Genomic DNA, 27,787 nt, shown 5'->3' on the forward strand with positions numbered 1-27,787 from the left:
ACACAGGAGAGACAAATCCAAAATATGAACAAATAAATATGAAGACAATATTTTTTTGTATACTTAAATGTATCTCATTTTAATTTAATTTATTGATTTATTATTTATCATTTTTCTTTAATCAGATTTAAATTAAAACCAAATCGGATTTGGAAGCATTTAAAATGTAGCATTTAATATTTATTACAGTACGATATTTAACACAAGGTGTCATATGTTGGGGTTATGCAAAAAAAAAAAAAAAAAAGAAAACACCTTAAATTAAAAAATATTCAATCTGGATCTGGATGAAACTTAAATCTTTTTGGCAAATATTTATTAAGCCTTGGAGGAGTTCACGGCACTCTTATGTTCCCACGTAGGCCTACTATACTTACATGCATATTTGTGCATTTGTTGCACGTGCCTGTTTAACTGTAACAATGCCTGTACAAGCCCATCATCATCATAATAGTGCTACCCGCAGACGTGCACCGCCCAGGGGTGTGCGCAGTATGTGGACTGTCGCTTAACTTGCGCGCGCGTGTGTGTGCGCGTCCTGGAAGGGTGGAGGAGGAGCGCGCACTTGGCATCCATCCGTCCATCCATCCATCCGGGCAGAGAGGGAGGTAGGCATCGTGGCAGGCTGCAGCGGCGGCATGGCTTCGTCTCACGGGAGAAGTAGTGACCTGCGCTTCGCCGACTGGATGTCGAGTCTCCCGCAGAGCATGCACAGCATCCCGCTCACCAACTTGGCCATCCCCGGTGAGTAAATCCATGTGCTTCATCGGCGGCATTTGGTGTGTACCGTGAATGTGTGGCTTGAAGATCTCTACATATTATACAGGAGGTCCTTTTCGACCAATTCCGACGTAAGTCGGAACGCGCCGGCGTCTACCACTTAACCTTAAAGTGATCATTTCGGTGAAAAAAGCAACAACTGTTATTGTCCATAAAAATGAAACAATGACTATATATGCCTTCTTGTAGCACGTGACGACGTATTCTTCCTCGAACGCCGTTAGTAACCTCTTAATATCGTATGTCGGGACCGTCGTAAGAGAACGCCCTGAAAGCCTCCTTTTGGATGTGCATAAGACCTGTTGCGCAATGTGACAAATGTCTGGTTTCACGTTATATTCCAAATGCACGTGTAGAACTAGATTGATAGATACTTTATTTGGCATGTGAGTGATACCGTTGCAGCAGCAGTAGTCACACATACACTGTAGACTCGACATTTGCATAATGAGTTTCATATGAAAATAAAGGAAGATCGCACAAACACTTGAATAAATCCACCCACCTCACTCTGGGAAAAAAAAAATTTCAACTGAATAAAAGAGGTGTTAAATGTTTCCACCCAATGAGTGCACAGGTCTCCTTAAACTCCATTCAGGTTAGTATGTCTCTTACAAAGCTTCTCTCGTTTGTGCAACCCCTAATTACAAGGCAGTTAATATTATGAAGCCATTATGGAAATGTTCAGATTGGTTGGTTGGCACATCTGCCTCACAGTCAGGAGATCCAGGTTCGAATCCCTGCGTGGAGTTAAGTGCTGGCGTGGGTTTTCTCTGGATACTCCGGCTTTCTACCACATTCCCCCCAAATGTATTTGTTTCATTGAAAAATAAATTGTCCATTGCCATGAATGTTTGTCTGTAGGTGTATATCTTTCTTGATAGCTCAGAAACAAAAACAACCAAACGTTTTTTTTTTTTAAAGATGTAATGTTAATTAATAGGAATCATACACACAGACATACAAATCATACATTTTACGTACAAGCATAATAAATTCTCATTTAAAAAAAAAAAAAAGGCACGGCAATGATGTTGTGGCATTGCCAGAAGTTTGTAGATCATAGTAGATATCCAATCAGATCACTTGTACACGTACACGTACACGTATACAAATTTCTGGAAATTTTTCAAAAACTTTAATTTTGCCTGTTCACTGATTTTTGTTTGTGAACCGATCCTCTGTTATTCACCAAAAACTCACCCATTTGCTGTTTCTGTCTGCCATGTCTAATATAAAACTATTGCTTTGGTGCCATCTTGTGGCATCTCGGGGTCAATGAACTATGATTAAGTGAGTGGAAGAGCTTCATTTAGTCAGCTGATAGCCGGAAATAATGCTTTGCTGCTATCTTGTGGCATCTATAGGCAATTATAAAAAAATTTAGGGGGGCGTGTCAAGCTCAAGTGCACTTGGGTTCTGCAGCAGGATAATGATCCAAAACACACCAGCAAGTCAACTATGAATGACTCAAAAAAAAAAAAAAAAGAAAGTTTTGGAGTTGCCTAGTCAAAGTCCAGACTTGAATCCAATTGAAATGCTGCTGAGGATGGCCCAACCAGTTATTAGGTTTAGGGGACCATTACTTTTTCACGCAGGGCCAAGTAACTTTGAATAGTTTTTTTTTTTCCTTAATAAATGAAATCACCATTTTAAAAATGTATTTTAAGTTGACGGGTTACATTTGTCTGATTTGAGTGATGATCTTAAACATTAAAGTGGAGAAACAATGCAAAAACATAAGAATTTGAGAATGGGGGCCAATCATTTTTCACGGCAATGTAATTCATTAGCTACCGTGGACATTTACCACTGCCGAATATATTCGTCAAGTACGTTTTTTTGGCGGGTAGTCGTGGAAGAGGGTCTCGACCAGCTCCGAGGAGCAGCATGGATATTCATGTAAGCGCCACAACCGAAACTGGATTAAGGATTGAATTTGAGCAAGTTTATCCAACACAGCCCCACTGAAGGCGCAGGTACAAAATGCCCTGCTTATAAGACAGAAGCCACACGCCAGCATTGACATGTCATAAGTCATGCTAGTAATTTGCTGAATCACACGCCTCATTGTGGCCCGGTTGAGCCGCGCCGAGGCAGCGAGCAGCATGGGAGCATGCTCTGTCCCATTTAATTAGCTATCATTACTTGCTCATTGGCACCGTGGGGGTGTTGGTGGTGGGGTGGTGGGGTGCAGCTCAGATGCTCTCCTCCTACCCTCCTCCTTCGTTTGGATCCATGATCTGTATAAACACATTGTGATGATTGCTATTCTTGCTTTTTGTGTTTGCACATTTGGCAGAGATTGTTTGTCAAGATTTCCTAATCCGAGGAGAATTCTATTTTAGCGGCAGCCGTGTGCTGGAATTGGATATTTGATGTCTAATTCCTTTCACAGGGACAACTTATCGTGTCCAGCTTTTAGTCAGGTGGGACCCGAACTGGGACAGAGAGAAACAAACAAGCCTTTATCACCTCCTCCGAAGCTCCATTATTCTTGCTTATAAACAGAAGGATGTTATATTTATGAAGTAGAGCAATGATGCACCCTTGGGCACATGAGCTCCCTCTAGTGTTAACGCAAAAGAGTCACTGGCTAAATACATTCATTCATTCGTCTTCCATTCCGGTTCTCCTCACAGGGGTCGCGGGCGTGCTGGAGCCTATCCCAGCTATCTCCGGGCGAGAGACGGGGTACACCCTGAACTGGTTGCCAGCCAATCACAGGACACATAGAAACAAACAACCATTCGCACTCACGTTCATACCTACGGGCAATTTAGAGTCTTCAATTTACCTACCCTGCATGTTTTTGGGATGTGGGAGGAAACTGGAGTACCTGGAGAAAACCCACGCAGGCACGGGGAGAACATGCAAACTCCAAACAGGGGGGGGCGGGATTTGAACCCCGGTCGTCAGAACTGTGAGGCAGATGTGCTAACCAGTTGGGCAACGTGCCGCCTGGCTAAATACATTAATTAATTCATTCATCTTCTGTTCCGCTTCTCCTCATGCGTCGCAGGCGTGCTGGAGCTTATCCCAGCTATCTTCAGGCGAGAGGCGGGGTTCACCCTGAACTGGTCGCCAGCCAATCACAGTGGCTAAATACAGTTCAGTTTTATTTAAGTTATCAGTGCAATACACTTTCATTTAGTCTAAGAACAATTTCAGAATTCAATTTCATTTTTAGTTTATGCCCATCCTGTGCAAGATGTTACAGTGGCTTACAGTAATATTAAATATGCTTTTTGGGAATAAAACCTTTATATTGGTTTTGATTAACACTTATGCCTACTATGCTACTATATTCTAACGTCATGATGGAGAGGGAAATATTTTTGGAGCTGATACTTGGTGTAAAAAAAATTCAAGAACCACTGAGTTACATTCTCAATAGATGTCCCTCGGCATCCGACGACAGATGCCTCGTTTGGGCTATTTATTTATTTATTTGGAGGGATGGAGAAATGTCCCCAGAAGACACAGACTGACTGATCCCCACTCAAGTGTTCTGTCAATCTGGAGTACTCAACAGTGTGAGCCAAGGAGTGTGAAGAGTTGATGCGACTCTGTTGCCAAACAGCTAAACAGCCCCCAATCTGCATGGGCTGTCAGGGTAGCACAGCTGTGCTCCTGTCATCCTTCTTTATGACTGGCAATTAGTAAGGATCATTATGGATTTCTGGTTTTATTGGCCCCTGATTTCCCTTGAATGATAATTCTTGGTTAGAAATCAACTAAACGATACAAGCTCAATGTTCCTGTTGAATTGGAGATTACAATTATTGTAGTAAAATGAGGTAAATTAAGTCACGTTAGTGAGTTCATTTATATGCAGGTATATCAATAAATATTTATATGGTGTAAAACAAATTATTTCAGTATTTTATTCTATATTACAGATTCACGACACAGTAAAATCGTTTTGTGTTTGTATTTTTTATAATTTTGATGATTATGGCTTGGAGCTAATTAAATCCTGAAATTCAGCATATCAAGACATTAGAATATTACATAAGCAATCAAAAAAAAATTCATATCGAAATTGGGTAGGAATTGGGCATCTGAATTGTATTTTCCTATGTGTTCAATCAACCTATAAAATTCGATTAATTTAAATTCAATCACCTTTATTTAAAACTCGTGGGCCACTGAGATTGCTGTCATTTACAGTGACGACAAGCAAACATACAATCATAAAATATGACTCACTTTTTAATAATTGAGCTACTAAAATAAATTTACTTTTTAATTTAGCTAACCTAGTCTACTTTATTGAAATGCACCTGTCGAATGAAGCAAAAACCTAACAATAGTAACCTAAATTTGACTGCTTCTATAATCCGTGATAAACATTTGAACAGTTGAAACACCAAAGCTGACATCATTATTTTTTCTAATTTAGCAAAAAAAAACAAAAAAAACATTTTTTCTGTTTTCCAGGTTAAAGGTAATATTTTTTTATATAGGGTATTACATGAGAATATAGATTATGCAGTTAAGAGGTTCATTTGAAAATAATCAAACTTTTATTGAAATTATCTGAACGAGGTCTTTGATATAATTTAATCGCAAAACCAGACAATTCCAATCAAATAATTTTCTTCAAAAACCGACGCGTCCAAAATTATGCTTTGTGAATAAAAATGGATAACAGGTGAATGTCCTAGGACTAGTCTCTATAACAAGTCACATTGATTGCATAGTCAGTTATCTTCTTCATTGTTGCTATACTCAAGATCAGACCCGTCGACTTTTTTTGTTTTGTTTTTTTAATTGCGACCAACAATGGCGAAGACGTCCTCGCAGAATCACGAACACCATTCTCACTGATGAGATTAATGACATCTCTCTTGTACTGTTTCAAGCTATTAACCATAGGCAATACAGTTTCAAGTGATCATATTTTACACTCACTTTCAAGCCCAATTGAAGCTATATTAGCAGCGAGTTGACAAGAAAACATGCGCCGCGGGCATGTTTGAGGATCTATGTGATGAGTACGTGATGACGTAAATATGTATAGGCTTGTAAGTCGCTTTAAGGGAGATGATGGTAGCTGCAGTAAAATGCATATGCCACTTCTCGGTTTCTGATAGACAACCTTTATTTTCAGCCAGTTTTACATTAGAGTTGTTTGGTTTTGCAGGGTTAGGAAATGCAACATCGAACGATTCTGTGATAGGCAGTCTCACAGTGGCCGTGGCTCTATGTTTGTCTAAATGGCGCTTGTCGGCTTTTGGATTTGTACTCATTATTTGTATTCCTTGTTTTATCATTTGGAATCTCTCAAGGTTCTTTTTTAGGGCCCTATTTTTTTCTTTACACATTTCCATTTTCTGTAGCACTTGTTCTCATCGGGTCGCAGGTCAGCCGGAGCCTATCCCATCTGACTGCGCAAGAGACAGGGTTATATCCTGGACTGGTCACCAGCCAATTACAGGACACATACCAAAAAAAACCAGCATTCACACTCACATCCCCACCAATGAACAATTTAGTCTTCAATTAACCTAACCTGCAAGTTTTTCGGATGTGAGAGGAAGTACCCGGAGAAAACCACTGCATGCATGGGGAGAACATGCAGATTCCACACAGGAAGGAAGATTTGAACCCAGGACCTCCTGACTGTAAGGCAGACTTGCTAACTAATAATTCACCATGCGGCCTGTTACAGTATATGGTACAATACATCTCTGCCTCACATCTGCAAAACATGAAGGTCAAGGTAAATAAAGAGTAAATCGTCCATAAATGTCAATGTGAATGGTTATTTGTCGAAAAGCAGTATGTCCTGTGATTGACTGGCGCCAAAGTCATCTGAGTTAGGCTCTAGCTCACCATGAACAGGAAAAGCAGCAGGGAATGAATAAATAAATGAACACTTTTCCAGCTTTCTATTGCTGAAAATAGGCAATATGCTGATATGAAAACAACAACGTCCAATCTCTTGCTGAACACAGTTAGAGCAGACTCTCGTCATTAATGAGATAGCAAAACTTTCAAACTGGCAGCGATGTAAATCTGGATGTTTAATGACGAAGTCCAGCAGCACTTTTGTCATTGTCTCTTTTCGCTCATATTAGCTCAAATTATAATTTTTTTGGGGAGGGCTACTTGAAGAAACTTCACGCATAATGCTGAGTATACCTACATTATAACATCCTATTATGACTTTAACATAACTTATTTTTAGAACAATTATCTAAAAAATTTTTTTTAATTCAAATGTTTATTATCACGATTCATCATAGGAAATTAAAGCAGAGTGTTCATCATAATTCAACCACTGGACACCCCCCCTAAATATAGTCTTGTTTAAATTTATATATATATATATATATATATATATATATACACAGTGGGTACGGAAAGTTTTTCACTAAAGTCGTGGAACGTTGTAGGGGAAATGGGAAATTAAAGCTAAATGCTTGCAATAACTCAAGCTCTTACTACTACAGTAATAATCCACAACTGTCCCCCCCCCCCCCCCCCCCTCTTATATTAAGGCAATTTATTGTACAGTCACCATATGACCCTCCCTCCATCCCAGTGGGGGACCCAGTGGGCTGATTTCTGCAGTTACAAGACGACGGCTGCAAACTGGTTTGTTTTGTATCGAGTGTTGTGGCCAACAGAGGTGTGCTGCCTTTGTGAATTTACATATGGTTATGGCACCACAATATCAATTATTGTGAGTAAAATGGATTGCAGTTGTTGTGGACATGTCCGTAAAATGTAATAGATGGGAGTGAGCAAAAAGTGATGTTTGCTCCATTTGGATTTGCAATTTTCTGTTAGGTCCATATTTGCATTTAAATTATTCATTTGTAAACCAAGGGCTCTTTTCCCTTCCACTACATTTCTATTGGAATTGAGACCAAATCCAGTGAGCTAACCCGTTAAAGATAGCAGAAATAAATAGTACAATCATCTATCCATCCATTTTCTGGTCCTCATTAGGGCCGCGGGTGAGCTGGATTCTATCCCGGATGGCTTTGGTTGAGAGGTGGGGTACACTCTGGAATGGTCAACAGTCAATTAATTGCAAGGTACATATAGAAAAATGGAGGCGATGAAAGCAGAACATGCGAAGGGGTATTTTGTGTCTTTATGGCTCCCTCCAAAAGAGGAGACGTAAATCGCTTGACTGGATTGCTCTGTTGCCTCTTAATGCCCAAACAAGGAGGATGATTCTCTGATAATGCCTATCATTTTACCAGTGCACTGAGATGTTTGGGGAGGCTGGAAATAGATCCTTGGTGAAGTTTTTTTTTTGGAAACCCTGCAAACATTCTTAATCAAATCCTGTATCCCGATGTCTTACAAGCTGGCAGAAAATGATTTCGTATGGATTTTCCACAAAGGCGGCATCAGTCGCAGCGCTAATTGAGTTTTCCTGCTGGAGGACATTTGTCTTAATTCCAAAAATCAGGTAGGCACGCAGCATGTATGTTGGTGTGTGTGTGGTTTTGGAAAGAAAAAAAGCAATGAAGGACAGTCCAGCCAGGTAGCCGTGTGCACATCCAAAACTATTTTTAACCGGGAATGAGATAAAAGCATACGGGGAGATTGAAGGGAATGGATGTCCGCCTGCTGGATTACACTAAAGCTCCATGGGTGTGCTTCAGTGACAATGAAGCAATCTTTTAGGATGGGGGTTTCTCTGTCAAATACAATGCAACTGAATGCGTGCTGCTTTTTTTTTTTTTTTTTTTTTACATTTTCAATAGAACTGTTAAGTTTGTGTTTTCTTTTTGTTTTTATCGCCACACTTGATTTTGACATGGGGCAAGTGTGATTTAGGACCCAAATGCAGCACACCGGAAATGTTGGAAAGGATCTCAAAAATCAATTTGAGATCAACTGTGACAGGTCAAATCAAAGCCAGCATACAGTGCAGTTCACGTCACTGTCAAGTGGGTCAGGCTTAGAAGATGGCCAAGGTGATGCAATGTGTCGCAATCCACAGATATTAGATAAGGAGATGCTCAGATTTCACTGTTCTCTTCATCCGCGATTCACAGAGAGCAGAACAGCGAAACACACACTTCTAGTAGAATCTACAACAGCTACGGGGATGGGAACAGACAAACGTGACAAGGCAGAACTCTCACAGGGTCATGTTGTAGGATCTTGCTTGTATCTCAGTCTAACACTCTGACCCTGACTGCATCATCAACAAGGCCTTAAATAGGAAGGTGTCGCTGACTCTGCCTGGTAGAACATGATTGGCTGTCTAGTACAAAGTGATTGGCTAACAGATTAGCTATGTGTCATGGCTGACTGTGACATACTGTATTTGCTACTGATTTTTTTTCTCCATCTCTTCAAATAATCTAATTTCCTCCCATTAACATTTTGGTTCTTCTCTGGCCATCATCTCCCAATTTTCACACTTTCTTGCCCTCTCGTTTCGCTAATTACTTCCCTTAATTCCTCACTTTATCTCTTTTCCTCATCATCTCCCATTTCCTCACCTAATTCCCTTCCCTCGTCTCCTCATTTTCTCTCTTTATCCACTCTAATTTTCTCACCTTTCCCTAAATATTCTCTAAATTCCTTCCTTTATCTCCTCTCCTCATGGTCTCTTATCTCCTCAAATCCTCACCGATGTTCTCTCACCCCTTCTAATATCTCCTCATCTCCCCTTTCATCATTTCCTATCCTCATCTCACATCCTCAAATCTTCTCCTCATCTGCTCGTTTTCTCTCCAAATGTTCTTCTCTCGTCTCTTCATCACATTCCCTCTTGCTATCCCATCATCATTGTCTGTTACCTTCTCATTTCCCTCAATTCTCTCCTCATTCTTTGTCTTATCTCCTCTCCGCATTCTCTCATCTCCTCATCTTCGTCCCTCATCCTCATTTTTTCTCATTTAAGTGTTTTTGCTCTACTTTACAGCCATCATCTCCTCAATTCCACTCATCACTTAATTTAATCCTCTCCTGATTTCCTTATTACCTCCCCATGTTCTCTCCCCATTTCCACAAATCATCTCCACACTTAATTCCTCAGTTCCTCATTTTATGTCATCATCTCCTTAAATCCTCTTCACATTGGCTCCTCTCAAATCCTCTCATGTCCTCTTTATCTCCTCTCCTCATCTTATCTTCTCTCCTCATTTCGGCTCATCTCCACACATATTACTCAACTGCAGCTTGCATCTCGAAGCTCTTGTGGACATTTTGGCAGGATAGTAAGGACCTCCGAGTTTTGACATTTTCCCACTGTGATTGTGTGTGTGTTTTTCTACATGGCAACATAATGCACAAGCTTCCTGACCCACACATTTAAGGCAATGCTTAGATTGTAATAAAGCTTCATTGCTTTGCCTGAGTTAGGGGACTTCTGAATCCATTACAGTGTGTTGGGATGAGCAGAATGGCTTACAGGTCTTTGTGTGTGCATTACTATCAAAATGTGTACATATGGTATGTGTACATATTTAGTAATGTCACATAAACATCTGATAACATCTATAGGCACAGGTAACAAATGGGGTTGTTTGGTTTATCCATCCATTTTATATTGTGCTTTTTCTCATTAGGGTTGCAGGTGAGCTAGAGGTTATCCAGGCTGACTTAAGGTGGTTGCCAGCCAATCGCAGGGCACAAAAAGGCAAACAACCAACTGTCTTCAATTAACCTAAAATGCATGTTTTTATAATGTGGGAGGAAGCCCACACAAGCATGAGGAGAACATGCAGACGCCACACAAAAATGTCACAAAAACTCTATGCGTAGCCATTTAGTATTGAATTATTCTGCCTGTCATATGTCGCTTGTATAGATAGATGAACAAAGATACATTATTTGTGGTAAATAAATACATTCAGACCAATTAACTGAAGTTGGATAATTTCCAGCAGTACACCTGATGATCTGTCACGGCACACTTGTTGGGAATCCTTGCTGTGAGGAAGACATGCTCACCACTAGCCCACTGCGCATCTTGTTGTCTTATTTTATGTTGTGAAATGGAAAACAACATGACAATTGAGGATCACCTTTTCGCCAGGCATTTAATAGTTACGAATTTGCACAACCAGTGAATGTTGATTTGCAGTTCAGTTGGACAGTCCTTACAAAGTGAAGATAAATCCTTCCTGGTGGTAACTTTAGCTCCAGCTGTTCCAGCTGGTTGGGGTCACACTCTGCTTCCTGACGTGACCCGAGATGCGGTGCCCACCCGCTCCAGCTGTCAACTCTGTTTTGTCTCTTCGTGTTGGACGTCTTCGAAAAGCTTGCCACGGCACGGATGCTGGACTGGAGGCTTTGTGTGTGTTTAACAATGTGTTTTTTGTGTGTGTATGTGCACGTGTTTGTTGTTACTGTGTGAGATTGAACAGGCCTGTGATGAGACCAAAAAAAAAAAAGAATGGGGAATCGATTGCAGAAATGAGAATTTGTCTGGTTTGTGTAACATAACACACGCACTCACTGCAGTGGGTCATATCAGGACACAAAACCTTCAGACCACAATACAAGAGGGATGCTTGTCAGGATCAAGAATTCAGCTTGCATCTTTCCCATTGAGGGTCACATAACTTCACCAATTGTTAATCAAATACAGTGGTGCCTTGACTTACGAGTGGTCCAACTTAAATTTGTTTACGAGTCGTTACTTGGTCGATTTATATGTTTTGCTTTGTGTTGTCAGCAAACATTTTAGTTACCAGTAAGAGCAATCTTCAGACACGCCGTCGCGAGAGTGAAGGGGGGTAAAAATGGAGCAGTTAAAGCGACAAGACGTGAACGAATGGATTAGTATGCGGGACGGTCGTTTCACCAACCTTACCGAGCAGCAAAAACAACCTACTGTTGCCCACACCCAAGGAACACACCCACCAAGGAATAAATCGGAAGACTCCACAACTAACATTTTAGAACTGAAGAGGCCTTTTGGATTACAGGTGAAACGTCTTCAACAAACAAGAACAGTCCCCAATTGTGTTCAACCTTTCGCTTCTCAAGGAACTTCATGGCAATTTGTCGAAGTGTGCATGCTCCCTGTATAGACCTTTTGACCATGACCTTACATGAACTTCTGGAGGGCAAAAGCTCAGCTGATCTCCACTTGCACGACTACTACAAATCCTTGCACCTCATATGACCAAGGGAGAGAGATTAAGAAAACAGGGTAAATGCCTTGAGAGGTGATGTTAGCCTTCTTCTATACTGCCATAGTTTAAAAGGGAGAAGTGTCTGTAGAAAAGATGTGTGGTCAATTGCTTCCAAGTGAGACGGAACGCCAGTCGTAATTTACATTTGAACTGGTAAGTTGAATCAAAAATAGACGAGGTAGAAATTCAGACGTGATCATTGAGTGACGAGCTTTTAACTGACTTTTCTATTGCTTTGATTAATGGTCCAGACATGCTGTTTTAACGGTTAAAGGGAAAGTGTGGTGTTGTGCTGATGTTAGCTAGCGGGCTTGCCATTCTGTTTTGCTAATTTACGCAAATACAACGCAGCCAGACGTTTTATACATACCTGTGATTAACCTGTGAGTTTGCCTTCTACAAACCCGCTGATGGAGGTTTGGTTCCCAGTCTGTCTTTAGAAGTGGCTTCTCCGCCTCTAGGGAGTCTTACGATCATCCCTATACAACACTTTACGACGTTCACTTGATTTATCCTCATCACCCACAAGTTCCGCTGGATTCATACTGATATTTATTTTAAGGAAATTGAAAAAAAACGCAACTCCAAACACACAACTTTTTGTTGTTTTCGGTTCAAGTCAGTGGTAGTCAATCACTTTCTATGACCCGCAAGTTTTGTATACAAATGTTCTGAAAATGTCCCTAGCCACCTTCCGTATTAGAGGACTATGATGACAAATAATAAGAAATTTTGAAGTGACAAAATACAGACTCAGCATTGCTATATTTGCATTGCTCAGCATTGCTCTTCTGGATGGTGATGCTTTCAAGTTGTTCAGGTTCATGACTTAACAACCCTGATGTTGTTATGCAGACGAGTTGTTGCCATGGCGCCTTGCTAGTTCTAACCCAGTGATTTCATCCCTGCGCAGGCAACAAAAATTCTGTACGACAAAATATCCCTCCTGAAGTCTTTGCTTGTTTGGGTGTATTTCGCCCTCAGGTTCCCATGACTCCTTCAGCTTCTACATCGACGAAGCGTCTCCCGTGGGCCCCGAGCAGCCAGAGACGGTGCAAAACTTCGTGTCGGTTTTCGGCACGGTGGCCAAGAAACTGATGCGAAAGTGGTTAGCCACGCAGACCATGAACTTCAACAGCCAGCTGGAGGCCGGCATCCGCTTCTTTGACCTGCGCATCTCCACCAAACCCAGAGACCCTGACAACGAGCTCTTCTTTGCCCATGGACTCTTCAGTGCCACGGTTAATACACAACTTCTAACCATCCATTTGTCCCCAAATATTTATGCAGCCATCTGTCCACCCAACTATCTGTCTGTCTTCCTGTCTGTCTGTGTGTCCATCCATCCATCCATCCATCCATCCATCTATCTATCTATCTATCTATCTATCTATCTATCTATCTATCTATCTATCTATCTATCTATCTATCTATCTATCTATCTATCTATCTATCTATCTATCTATCTATCTATCTATCTATCTATCTATCTATCTATCTATCTATCTATCTATCTAATCTTTATCTACCGCTATCTACCGCTCTAGCCACCTTATATACATTTTAAAGGATTAACATGAATCAACACCTCTGCCAAGGAGTTTGTATATAAATTAGAAGGATTATGCAAAAGCTATCTCAATAATTACCTAGACATTTTATCTTGTTTCTCACTAATGAAAGCTTGACTCCTAATGAAGATGTTCAATTTGGTGCTGATTCGAATTAAGACTAATGGACGTCTGTGCTCTTCAGTGTGCCATTCTTGTTAGTCTGTTTTATGAGCGGTTGCTATTTCTCAGCAGGAAATTTTTGACTTCATTTTATTGTGAATAATGACAAAATGACAAAATGAATTCACAATTGAACCCACACTCCACACTATGAGGCAGTGAGTGTCCCCCTACACCAACTTAAATTTGAAATGAAATATAACAAAAAGACATTTTAATAATAAGAATATATATATATATAGTCATGGAAATAATTATTACACCACCAATGTTTCTTCAATTTGTTTTTCAGGTTTAATGCCTGGTACAACAACAGGTAAAATGTTTTTGGACAAATATAATTATGACAGCGGCATGGTGGCCGACTGGTTAGAGCGTCAGCCTCACAGTTCTGAGGACCTGGGTTCAATCCCCGGCCCCGCCTGTGTGGAGTTTGCATGTTCTCCCCGTGCCTGCGTGGGTTTTCTCCGGGCACTCTGGTTTCCTCCCACATCCCAAAAACATGCATGAATTGGATACTCTAAATTGCCCGTAGGCATGACTGTGAGTGCAAATGGTTGTTTGTTTCTGTGTGCCCTGCGATTGGCTGGCAACCAGTTCAGGGTGTACCCCGCCTCCTGCCCGATGACAGCTGGGATAAGCTCCAAGCACGCCCGTGGCTCAGAAAATGGATGGATGGATAATTATGATAGCAAAACAACAAAAAAATCTAGTAAGAGTTTAATTTAAGAGCTGATATCTAGCCGTTTTCCATGGTTTTCTTGATCGTAACCAAAATCAATTAAGCTTAAGCATGGCAAATAGGACATATAGTATTATGGAATCAGTTGTATTTTTGTCATGTTCATTGTATTTTTCAAGTAATATATCTTTAATGGTACCAGGCATTAAAATGAACAACAAATTGAAGAAACATGAGTGGTCTAATAATGTTATTTTACTGTTTTCTAAAATGCATATTTTAACTTATCATTAAATGATGTAACTTTTTAATCACAGCCAACAGAAATATTTGTTTAATAAAATGTAAATAACATAAAATTATATTAATAAGAATATATAAATAGTTTAATTTCAATATTGAATTTAACAATATATTTGCATCAGACAGTATTCTAAAAATATGCAACTGTAACTATCTTTTTTCCCTTTTCCTTTAAAAAATAATAAGAACATATAAACATACTGTATCTATTTAAGTTTTAATTAAAAAAAGTTTTTTTTAGTTATTTTCTAAAAATGTCCTATTCATAATTTACTATAAAGTTATGTAACTCTTGGATTTCTCCCAGCTAGCAGAATAGTAAAACCTATGTTTTCTCCAAATCAAGTGTCGTTATTAGGGATATTAATATCAAATCCGAGGAGCTCAATTTATCTGTTCCAACATTTGTTGCCTATCCGTCGATTTCTGTGGATGCCAGTTTAAATGTTAACATTGAGAAATTGCATATTTTCCTGAATTTCTCACTGAATAATGCATGAATCTTCATATACAAATTGAAGCACATGCAGGAGGTGGATAGCTCTGAAGGTGTGTAATTTGCTGCTGATTCAAATTATGATTAGCGGTCTGCCCTAGTTTTAACATAATCCTTCGTACATGTTTCCCTGCAGGTGAGAGAAGGTCTGGAGCAGATCAGCAGCTTCCTGTCGGCACACGCTAGAGAAGTGGTGTTCCTGGACTTCAACCACTTCTATGGCGTGCAAAACCTGCACCACGAGAAGCTGGTGACCATGTTGAAGGACATTTTTGGAGACAAGCTCTGCCCGGTCGTCTTTGCCCAGGAGGTATGGCTCTGAGCACCTCACTTGAGTGCTTTTTTTGCATAGTTTCCCCACTTTAATGTTTATGATCATCAAACAAATGTAAATATCAGTCAAAGATAACACAAGTAAACAGAAAATCCTTTTTTTTTTTTTTTTTTTTTTTAAATTGAAATGTTATTTTTTAAGGGGGAAAAATAATTCACCCTCAGCAGCAACAACTGAAATCAAGCATTTTCTCTAACTGCCAGTGAGTCTTTCACATGTCTGTGGACATATTTTGGCCCACTCTTCCTTGTAGAATTGTTTTAATTCAGCAACACTGGAGGGTTTTTGAGCATGAACAGCCTTTTTAACCAGATTCAAGTCTGAACTCTGACTAGGCCACCTCCAAAACCTTCCTTTTCCCCACCCTCTTTTTAAGCCATTCAGCAGTTGACTTGCTGGTGTGTTTTGGGTCGTTGTCCTACTGCAGAACCCAAAGTGCACATCAGACTGAGGTCTGTAACAACCAATACAAAAAGTTTTGTTTGATAACAAAAAAAGTTAGTTAAAAGTGAAAAAGTTAAAGTTTTATATTTCATTAGGTACTGGAAACAATTGTTGAAATGTTTATTTTTTTATTTTTCTCTACCAAAATGTTTAGATGTCACTTGATAGGAAAGACAAAATCAAACAAATAAAAAAGAACATTATACTGTAATGGCAAAAACAGGCAAAAACACTACTTAAAAAAGAAATACACTGTTCAAAGGTTTGGGCCGGGGAACATACGATTCACTCTATTTTTGGAATGTGTTGTATTATTTCATTGCTGTTTTTTCAATGCATGAACATCCATCCATCCATCCATCTTCTGAGCTGCTTCTCCTCACAAGGGTCGCGGGAGTGCTGGAGCCTATCCCGGCTATCATCGGACAGGAGGCGGGGTACACCCTGAACTGGTTGCCAGCCAATCGCAGGGCACATATAAACAAACAACCATTGGCACTCACATTCACACCTACGGGCAATTTAGAGTATTCAATTAACCTACCATGCATGTTTTTGGTATGTGGGAGGAAATCGGAGTGCCCGGAGAAAACCCACGCAGGCACGGGGAGAACATGCAAACTCCACACAGGCGGGGCCGGGGATTGAACCTCAGTCCTCAGAACTGTGAGGCAGACGCTCTAACCAGTTGTCCACCATGCCCCAATTGCTGAACATATTGCAGAAAATATGAAATTCTTCCATATTACCATCTTTACCATCATCATCTGTGTACGGTGCAATAGCAAAAAGTGTTTTTAATGTTAAATCATTTTTATAAAAACACGGTCTACAAACAGTTAAGCTAACATCTACAGTAAAAACATCTGTGTTTTTTTTTTAAACTTATTTGCTCTCTTAATGTGCTCTACCGATTGGTTAAGCATGTAGTAACAATCCTATCAAGTCTTCACCCTACACATCCATCAACCTCCTGCTAGTCACTTTGAGTCAGTGGTACAAAAAATAAGAGGAAATACCTGACCAGTAGTGAAAATAATGAACTAATATAATTTTTTTTAGAGCAAACAAATGACTGCTATTCCATCGTCCACAGGTATTAAACACCTTCCACCAGCCTCCGTTCCTTCTCCTCAAGTAGATTCTCCACTCTGCACTTGCAGCAGTCTAGAGGCAGCTATGAGATTAATACGCACAAGGGAAATCAGGAACTACTGTATTGTGTATCAGGGGATTATACGAGTACAACCCCCCCCCAGTATATATATATAATACAGTGTCAAAAAGACAACAATATATTATTGTATATAGAGAGGGTATTTTTGATTGATCAAATAGTGTATCTTTTTAGTTTTCTGCCTTAGTAGTCCTCTTTCAATGCTCCTTCTACAAAAAGACTCATAGTTACTGTATATTATGACAATTTTATCTGGACTTGCTGCCTTTAAAAACCTTTCCTTTCAAAATGATTTGCCTGAGCATATTAACAGAGGATACCCAACATTTGTCCATCTAGACTGCGCTTGTGTGCCTCACTAAAGCTTCATATTTAGCCTTTACATGATGGACCCAGTCAAGGTCTATGTTTTTTTTCATTCTTCTGTTGCTGCATCCTCAGGTGAGTCTGCAGTATCTCTGGGAGAAGGAGTACCAGGTGCTGGTCTTTTACCACCACCCCATGGCCCTGGAGGTGCCCTTCCTTTGGCCCGGGCAGATGATGCCCGCCCCCTGGGCCAACACCACCGACCCGGAGAAGCTGGTTCAGTTTCTCCAGGCCTCTGTCACTGACCGCAGGTTAGCGAGCAGATTTTCAGTATGTGTATGTTTCTTGGATGTACATCTATCATTCGGTGAGTGGGATAGCAGTATTGGCGTTTTCTGCGACATTGACCTCAACCCTGCTGTTACAGTATGTTGCAGGTCTGACTGATCTGTTCCAAAGTTTCAAAAATATTTTAAAATATATTTTGTAAAATATATAAAACAAGTTTAAAAATGAATGAGTGTTTAATGTGGTGCTTGTCTTGTTCACATTCACAAATTATGCATTCGTATAACTACCTGTATCGAGACTATTTACTGCTGGCCTGTCCCCACATTCATGCTTGGATTTGGACTCTGTGGACATATTGTCTCAGAGCTCCAAGGGTAGAAGTAGCTTGTCACCTTCTGCCATATGCTTGCAGAAGAGATACCATCGCAGTTCAGAGATGGTCTTGACGTACACGCCTTTGGGGGAGTAGACTGCACAGATGAAACTCGCCAGGGTGGCAAAAATAGTTTCGGTCACTTCTGCCTCTGTTGAAAGTATCTGCAGAGAGCTGATTACATGTTTATTTGTCTTCATGTAGACTTGCAGCCAGGATTCTTTGCCTACACGAGAGAAACGTCTGGTGTTGTCAGCACCAGTGAAACTCATGGAGGCCTGCAAAGCCTTTTGCTCTTTCCTCTTGCTCTCCATATTGCCTCTATCCTCCTAACCCCAGATGCCATGAAATAGATGTGCTCTTCAGGATGAGGTCATAGTTTGCTATGACTAACACTTGGACGTACGTCTGCGGAGAAGAAAACCGTCTGTGCATCTGATGGGTTTTGCTGCGATGCTAGAACAGCCTGGTATATCAACAGTGTGTCTGCTTCTTCATGATTGGATAAGCAAGTCTTTGTTGCTCTTTGTATTCCCTGAAGAAGAGGTGATGACCTGTTTTTGTGATGTACTGTTGAACTCTACATGTATAGTCTTTGCAGCAAGATAGTTGGTCAGTCCAACCTCCCTCTTGTCATGTGAAAGGATCCCGCTCATTGGGATGTGTTTTATGTTTGTGTCATTTCAAACCATACAGTGTATACTGGATTGGTGCCCTTCCTTGCTTTCTTTTATCCCTGGTAGCACTTTTCAGAGAATCATTCCTGTGTGTGCCAAACACAAGCATGAGTTCATCATGATCTTGTTTGAGGAACATCAGCCTGTTGTTATGCATTCACTGAGATGTTTGACTGTCACAATAATTGATGGTTTCTTGGCCATCTTCTGCAAAAGAACCCTTCCATCTACCAAAGCTATCTTGTGACTTGGAGCATGTGGTGTGGTATTCATCCCATCTTCTGGCTGCTTATCTTCCTGTTAAGTTTCTGCTGTAGCCAACTTGTTGAGGAGTTGGATCAACTTTGATTTGCCCAGGCATGCCAGAATTGAACCATCTGGAGCAAAAAGGGCTCCTGGTGTCAGAGTGAATTCATGGTTCTCAATTGTCTCTTTCTTGTTGATGTCTCTGCTGGACTTGGCTAGGATCGACAGTTTGCCATACAAGTCTTTGGTCTCCTTTCCACATTCTTGTTTTGGAGATTTACTGTGGTTTTCTTGTTGGCAGACATGAACACCTTGTTGTTCTCCTTCTTTGCTGGTGCCCATTGGCTGACATATCCACTGATTCGCTCTGAAACTAAGTCTTCATTCAGCTTTTGACCAGTCACATCTGCATTTCAAATCTTTAATAAATACTCGTCAGCAATGTAGGCGTGAGTGATCACATTGTGCAGCTTGTCACCTTCAGCAGCAAATGGGTTTCCATGTTGCAGTATGGCTGCCCTCGTCATGTTGATAACACCATGCTCCTTCTTGACAGCATGTGGTTCAAGGTCACGAAGCTCTATGGTTTATCAGATTCCAGAAGTCAGAAGTCAAAGTCAATATTCATACTACAATACTCAGGCCACTGGATAAAACATTTTCTTGTGGTTGGTGCTTAGTATGCCTAATGACCAATTTGTATGATGAAATGAGTGAGTGCGTGCAATAACTGTTGTAACAAATGTCTCAGCGCATCTGCGGCTAGGAGCATAGGATCCCATGACCCTGAAAACGATAGTTTATCATCAAAATAAAAGCTATTTAGAAACTGAGATATTGACAAAAATCTTTTTAAGGCAGCCATTTTGTAAAATTCAAGATGTCGGCCATATAGTGGTTGGAGCAAAAGGAAACATTATTTTTCTGATTGCCTATAATCTAAAGTTTCCAAAAATGTATAGTTTTCATACTGTCCACAAACATCTAATGAATGTTAAAATCCAAACATAGCGAACCTGTGTTTCATGCTTCACATTCACATCTCCACATGTGGGTAGTGTTGTATGGTATTCTGTGTAAACAGTATATTTATTGGTCTAACTGCTTATATGTAGACTTTCAGATACCTTACTTTTGTTAATACTTGTAGTTGTGCCACATATAACGCTGCCGACTATTCTTGCTGCAGTTCACATTCATTTCTGTCTATGTAGTATTTATTTATTCCTGTACAGTTTGCCACTATCACTCACAGATATAGTATTTATTATTAATTTGAAGTTGCCACAAACACTGCTGCATGGAGCTGTAAATATTGTATTTCATATGTTTTGGGATTTTATTCTCATGCCACCACTGTCCACTAGTTAACCCAGAATTGTGGCACTAATAAATGCTCGCTCGATTCTATTTGAGTTGGTAAAAAAAAAAAAAATCACGTGAATTGCTTGTCTCCTGCAGGAGGAAGGGGACCTTCTTTGTGTCCCAGGTGGTCCTCACACCCAAGGCCAGCACAGTGATGAAGGGCGTGGCTAGTGGACTGCGAGAGACAATCACAGAAAGGTGAGCATGTCTGGACATTGTTCTTGAGAGAAAGCAGCAGAATTGTGCATGAAAAGTAATGCAAAGTAAGTGTTTTTGAATTACTCAAGTGAACTGGTTGTTGATGACATTTCATTTCACAATGCGTACCACACAATTGTGCAGCCCTCTTTTGGAGTGTTAGAACATTTTAGTATAACAGAATAATAAAACAACAATGCCCTTGTGGAGAACACATACAATATTGATGTGATCCAGATACAAGTGGGGATTCTTTTTTAAACGTTTGTTCCTTTCCCAGTGAATAATAGGCAAACCATATAATAATAATAATAATAATAATAACTCATTTTATTCATAGGCGTCTTTCAAGCCTCTCAAAGTCACCGTAAAAACATAGTGATAAGAAAACAAGCAATACAATAAAAATAAGAAAACACAAAGCATCAATTAAAATGGCAAATTATATAGGAAATGTTAAAGTGAACCGATGTGTCTTGAGTTTGGATTTGAAGAGGCTTAATGAGTCTGTGTTTGGGAAGTCAGGGGGTAGTGAGTTTCAAAGACTTGCGGCGGCACGACTGAAGGCTCTGTCCCGGGTGGTGGACAGACGGGCAGGAGGGACGGTGAGGTGGATGGATGATGAAGATCTGAGAGAATAGGGGCTATGGCAATGTGAAGGGGGTCAGCAGGGTATGAAGGGGGCGAGGTTATTGATGGCCTTGAAAGTGCAGATCAGTATTTTATATTTGATGCGGTATTGGACAGGGAGCACGTGGAGTTGTTGCAGGGCTGTAATGATGTGGTGAATAGAGGGGGTCCGTGTGATAATAGGGGAGGCAGAGTTCTGGAGAAGCCGTAGTTTTTGTACAGACTTGCGGGGGAGACCAAACAGGAGGGAGTTGCAATAATCCAGGGTGGGATGTGACAAGGTTATGAACAAGGACAGCAGCAGCGTGCGTGGTGAGGGATGGACAGAGGCGATTGATGTTTTCTAAGTGAAAGTATGCAGACCGGTTGATGTTATTTATGAGTGCTTAGAAGGAGTGTGTGCTGTCGAGGATGACACCCACTCTTAATCTGAGGGGAGGGGGAAATAATGGGATTATCAAGTGGCATGGTAAAACTTTCAATTTTGGCTAGCATGGACTTGGTTTCGATGAGTAGGATTTCAGTTTTATCACTGATGAGTTGTTCGAGTTCAGAGAAGCAGTCAGTAAGGGTGGAAGGTGGGTTTGGTGGCACGGTAGAGGTGGGTGTCATCCGCATAACAGCGAAGGTTTAAATTGAATTTACAGAAAATATTGCCAAGGGGTAGGATGTAGGTGATAAAGAGGAGGGAGCCCAAGACAGAGCCCTGGGGGACACAAGAAGAAACACGGGATGGATGGGATTTGAATGATTTCATTTGAACAAACTAGGTGCCGCCGGACAGATAAGAACTGAACCATTGGCGGGTTGTGTGTCTAATGCCAGTGTGGTGGAGTCTGTTCAGGAGGTTGGTATGGGAAATGGTATCAAAAGCTACAGTCACATCAAGGAAGATGAGGATGCTGAGTAAGCAAGAGTCAGCTGCCAGGAGGAGGTCTTTGATGAGTTTGATGAGTGCTATGGAAGGGGTGGAAACCGGACTGGAATTGTTCATAGAGAGTATTGGAAGTGAGTTGGGAGTGGAGCTGCGAAGCAATGGTCTTTTCCAAGATTTTTGAGAGAATTGGGAGAGCACCACCAGCATTCACTCAACCGGACAATCTATGCAGGTGTACAACATATGAATTCAGATTGCTCATCCTTGGCGGAGGTTCTGCTCTCGGTTGAGTGATCAGAGGCAAGTGCAAAAGTGGTTTCTTATTGTTTAGTCAGGTCAATAGCAGGTCTGCCATTTTTCTATGAATTTCCACTCGAATTCCACTAAATTATGTAGAGGGTTTGCACAAGGTCCAAGCACGACCCCATTAAAGTTGGTAAAAATGCAGATTAAGGAATTTATTTTCACATGACAGTAGACTAGAATTGGGGCTAAATGGGGTGCACTGACCCAAAAGTTCTAGCAAGTAAAGTTGTGGTGGACCACCACACACAAACACACACACCAAGGCTAGAATTGAGCGGTCTCGCATTGCAGTTTGCGGGTCAAAATGAGCATTTTGCTCATCAAAACACACGCTGAAAAAACAAAACTGCAAATCAGTTTTGTCGCGAAGACGGAAGCAGGCAGCGGGAACACAACGGTTGCAAAATGCTGCACTCAATGTAGAAGAGAGAAAGAAAAAAGGTGGTGAAATGGTGAAAGTGTGGTAGAATTTCATAGAGAAATGCAAGGCGAGTACCCGTTCGTTGTAACACCAACCTTTCTCTCCACCGAGTATGACGCCGAGTCGCGGGACGCCGAGAGACAAAAACTGAATCTAACGTAGCACAAATCACTAATGACTGCCATTGATAGCTGTTGAATTCAAATAGCCATGTTAACATGGAGGACTGGCAGTGAATGAGTTAACATTAGTCTACTTTACTAACACGACGTGAGTCCTGCGGAGTGCGGCGTGTCTTTTAATTATGAGAAGACATATGGCCAATCTGATAATCTGAAAGTAGCAAAACTTCGAGTTAAGTAGGGGAAAAATAAAGCAAATGTGGCCAGTGAGGAATAAGAGTCAAATGGATCATCACGTACCCAAACAGAGGAGGGTTTGGTAAAGGAAATATTTGTTATGATTTCATTTCACTTTGAACAAATTGAACACTTCCAAAACTTGTAGTGCTACAAAGAATATTTGTCTTATTTCTAGTCAATTGATCTTAGCTCATAAATGCGCAGCCATTAAACTCATGTAATAATATGTCACAAAATGCTAAAATGCTAGCTGCTTAAATGCATATGCACAAAGGCTGTTAATGCTTTGACAAAAATATAATCCCTTATCTTTTATGCGCAATGTGAATTTAAGAAATCAAAACTGTTAATTATATAAAAACGTAAACCACAATTAGTCGTACATTATTAAGTGAAAGGTCTTATTTTCTCTTTTGTATTCAAAATTTCTCTTAGCCAAACAAAAATATAGTTTATCCAAATAATGGCTTTGATAGAATTGATCAGAATTTTTGATAGAATTTAGAAAAGTACTAAAATATTCATTAGCTGCAGACCTACATTCAACCCCCCATTGTATTACCATATTTTTATTGTTTCATAAAATCCATGTTTCGGGTCCCTGTGTGATTAAGCTGTGCAAAATTGCTCCTCAAAATTAGGAAGTTGCTCCTCAAATGAAGAAAGGATTAGCAAAAGTGATCCTCAAAGAAAAAAATGTTTTGAGCCTTGCACCCATACGCACACATATACAAAAATAGATGATGTGCCTTTGCTGTGGATTCTACAGTTTTATACTCCACAGACTCCATTTTGTTGCAGCGCGCCGTTATCCTGGTGCCCTCAGTGTCCTCTTGGATGCATTGATTGCGGTTACATGAACTTTGAATGTACTCCACAGGGCATTGCCGGGAATGATGCAGTGGATCCGGTCGCAGAGACCCGGCGAGAGCGGCATCAACATCATCACCGCCGACTTTGTGGAGCTGGGCGAGTTCATCAGCGCCGTCATCACGCTCAACTACCACATGGACGACGAAGACGACGCCACCTGAGAGCTGTCAGTGGGGTCGCCGGGGAGCACGGTCGCCCTCCCACCCCCCAGCTGCCGGGGGCCGGGGGGGGCTTGGTCTGTGCTCTGCCTTTTTTCTCCTTGGCGTTTGTTTCAGAGGCGATGTGCTGCTCCTTTCACTTTATTTAGGGCTATAGTGAAATGGTGAATGATGACACGCAGATGAGGTTGAGAGAAGAAACGTTCCGATGGTGAGTTAGATGGAGTACGATGAAAATGTCAGCCTACTAATTTGGGGACGAAAATGTCTCCCCTTTTTAAGTGAGGTGTAACAACCGTGCTGTAAAAATAACTGCTTTCACCATACAAATGTAAGGCTTTTTATATTTGCTCCTCATAATGCATTTCCGCTAACCATATTCTTACGTGATTCTTATCTCAAAGGTCGTCTGTGAAATAGTTTAAATGGAAGCCGGTGTCAGAAGGGAGCCAAACCAAGTCCAGTCCAGGTTTTTCTCCTTTTGAAGTTTTAGCAGGTTTATTCAACACATTGAAGCCCATTAATGTTTGTGCGCCAAATTAGTCAATTAAAACAGTCAATTGAACATTTTCTTTTAACTAATAGTAATTTCACTTTTTTTTAAATGTATCTAATTATTTTAACATTGTTTTCCACGATTTATTTATTTGTAAGTCATTAATTTGCTGTTTTGTTGGGGTACGAGTGGTTTACCCCCCCCCCCCCCCCCAACTCCCCCACCCCCCACCCCACACACACGCACACCTTTATCATTGGGAGGATGGGGGAAAACACAATTAAATAACCAGATGAGTTTTTCATTTTGAATGTTTCAATTTAGTTTTATTATTTACGTACAACATTGATTTAAACCCACCACGTCCCATTGCAAGTATGCAGCAAAATCTCAATAGTAATCAATTAAACAAACTTTCACTTTTTAAAATGTCCCCAAAAAATGGAAAACCTCAACATAACAAATGAAACAAGATTTCACATATTTAAAAAAGTCTTTTATTTGTTTTTTAATGTATGCATTTCTTTATTAATTTGGTGGTGTTGTATTTATTGATGACCAACCTCATACCACTGAGAGAATGTGGGAGGTGATGGTGGCGGGTGACAATTAATCAATAAGATTACAAAGCTCTTAAAACATTTCTTATACATTTTAAATATATATATATTTTTTAGAATATTTGTTGATTGATTTAAACCCATCTTTTACCACTGAGAGGATGTGGGAAAAATCTCCCAATTAGCACATACAACAAGATTACACTTTTCAAAAAATATATTTTACTTTTTTAAATTATTTTCTTTAAAATATGTATTTATTGATGAAACCACGATACCGTCGAGAGCGTGTGGCAAAAAAAAACTATTAAACTACAAGATTACACACCTTACACAACAAAATGTTACATTTATATTTAGTATTTATTGTTATTTATTGATTCTGACCCATCTGGTACCACAATAATCTCCAAAACATTGAATTAAACAACAAGATTTCATGTCTTTCTCGTGTTTAAAAAGGTCTTGGAGGTTTGTATTAAACCTCACTTTAAACCAGTGAGTTTGTGAGGTAGAAAAAAAAAAGCAAATAAGGTATTATGGGAAAAAAAACAAAAAAGGTGTTGCTGTAAAGGTTTGTGGAGAGTTTGTTGGCTCCGAATGAATTAATGGTGGGTGCTGAGTCGTGATGTATAAAAATATTACTCACAAGAGTCCATGGAGCATCTGTTTATGCTTTCAATCCCCTCCTTGTACGTCTGTATTGACTGCTGTGGTGGAGTGTTTATGAGTCACCGTCATGGTTTTGTAGTCTTTCTGCTGACGCACAACTTTAGAGGTGAACTTTATTTCAAGTCAACTTTTTTTTTATTTCTTTTTACAGCACTGCTTCAACATGTTTTAGATAAGCCCTTTTGGTAGCACATTAGTGTCTTTATCGGGTGTCTTTGAATGTGTTCAGAGCTTGGAATTTCATATTATCAGCCATTGTTGTTTCAATATCTGGTCATTAATGACTTTGTGAGATAGGGAAGTCAATTAAAGTCACAAAAGCATTGACAGGAAGATGACGTGCCGCTGTATTGGTCAAAAATAACGTTTACCTCTTACATACACCCAAAAAAAAAAAAAAAAAAAATTCTCACACTCATTGAAAAATCTCTCACATTTACCCCCAAACATTAACATACACCGACAAACTTCTTATTCACACCCCAAACTCTCACCGCCCCCCCAAAAAAATAATACTCACTATCTCACCCCCAGTCACACCCCCAAAAAGAATCTAACTCACACCAGACAAAAGGTTTTTTGTTCCTTTTAGTAAGAAGGCTTTTGGTGAATAAGGACATTTTTGATGTGTGAGTTATTTGGCATGTGAGAGAACTTTTTTTTTTTTTGGGATGTATATGAGTTTTCAATTTTTTTTTTGGTGTGGTTGAGATGTTTTGGGGGGCTATATGTGACACTTTTTTTGTGAGTTTTCTGGTTTGGGATAGTTTTTTTTAATTAGCTTGTGAGAGGTTCTTTTTTAGGTTTTGCAGTGTTTTTCGGTGTGAGTGAGATGTTTTTAGGGTTAAATGTGAGACTGTAAGAGTTTAAGTGTAGGATTTTTTTAGGTAATTGAGTTTTTCATGTGAGAGCTTTTGGTGTGTGTGTGAGAGTTTCTGGGTATGTGTGAGATATTTTGAGAAAAGTGAAATGTTTTTGAGTGAGAGCGTGGAAGTTTTTGTGAGAGAGAGGTTTGTGTACAGGTATGTGATTTTTTTTGTATATGAGATCCTTTTTTGTGAGACATTTAATGGTGTGTGTGTGTGATTTATTTATTTATTTATTTTGTTTGTTTGCGTGTGAGAGGTAAATGTTAGTTTTGGCCTATTCGGCACTTGTTACAGAATAATTACAGATTTTCTTTTTTGCATTTTCAACAAAACAAAATGCAGCACTTTGTGCAGGGACTGTATCCTGGCCGTGAGGATTGTTGTCTCATTCACGACATCCGACCATGACACAAAAGTATTAGGGATCGGTGAATGTGTCTTAAAAGTCAACGGTGCTGTGAGCTTGCGATGAAAAGTCCCGTTTGTACGCTTCCGTGTCCTCAAATCAGTGTGCTTTTTATGTTTTATATAGTGTTTCTACATACTGTAATTGCAAATGAGTATATTGCCAAGAAATTGCAAAGCAGTGACTTTACCACTTTGTGATAATTCGTCTTCTTTTTTTTTAAATACAAATTTGGTAGTGATGTGCATGAGCAGAAAACTTTATTGACGCACCACTTGGATGCGTAAATTCTGTGCATTCTGTGTTTTATTATTTATATTCTTATACTTGCATGACTTTAAGACAAAATTCTACAGTTTTTTTCTCACAATTGCAGTCAAAGGGCCAAAACTGCACAAATGACTTTGAGACTTGAAAAGGGCGTAACATTGTGTTGTGAGGTCATTATTGTCTTTCCTGATCAAAGCTGTTGTCACTGCTTTTATGTTCTGGTATATATATTTAAAAAACAAAAAACAAACAACAACAAAAAAAAACGGATGATACAATAAAAGAGTCCTTCGCTGTTGTAAAACTGAAATCTACGTTCCAAGACTGGCAGATAAATAAAAGCCTCTAATACCAAA

At 39.9% G+C, this 27,787-nt stretch overlaps 1 protein-coding gene across 1 annotated transcript; it reads left to right on the top strand.

Moving 5' to 3' along the window:
* The first annotated feature begins 268 nt into the window (after positions 1-268).
* On the top strand, positions 269-27,787 carry plcxd3 (phosphatidylinositol-specific phospholipase C, X domain containing 3). Its single transcript, XM_061767797.1, has 6 exons — positions 269-744; positions 12,891-13,147; positions 15,257-15,430; positions 17,517-17,692; positions 20,430-20,531; positions 24,008-27,787. Exons 1-6 carry the CDS (start codon positions 639-641, stop codon positions 24,159-24,161), a joined length of 969 nt encoding a protein of 322 aa, XP_061623781.1. The 5' UTR covers positions 269-638; the 3' UTR covers positions 24,162-27,787.

The sequence above is a fragment of the Phyllopteryx taeniolatus genome, chromosome 3, assembly GCF_024500385.1.
Source record: "Phyllopteryx taeniolatus isolate TA_2022b chromosome 3, UOR_Ptae_1.2, whole genome shotgun sequence".
Taxonomy (NCBI): Eukaryota; Metazoa; Chordata; class Actinopteri; order Syngnathiformes; family Syngnathidae; genus Phyllopteryx; species Phyllopteryx taeniolatus.

Excerpts from the sequence above, each read along its gene's own strand:
- plcxd3 (XM_061767797.1), top strand. The coding sequence starts at position 639 with ATGGCTTCGTCTCACGGGAGAAGTAGTGACCTGCGCTTCGCCGACTGG. Across the intron at positions 745-12,890 it reads CACCAACTTGGCCATCCCCG|GTTCCCATGACTCCTTCAGC; the intron begins GTGAGTAAATCC and ends TTTCGCCCTCAG. Across the intron at positions 20,532-24,007 it reads CGAGAGACAATCACAGAAAG|GGCATTGCCGGGAATGATGC; the intron begins GTGAGCATGTCT and ends TGTACTCCACAG.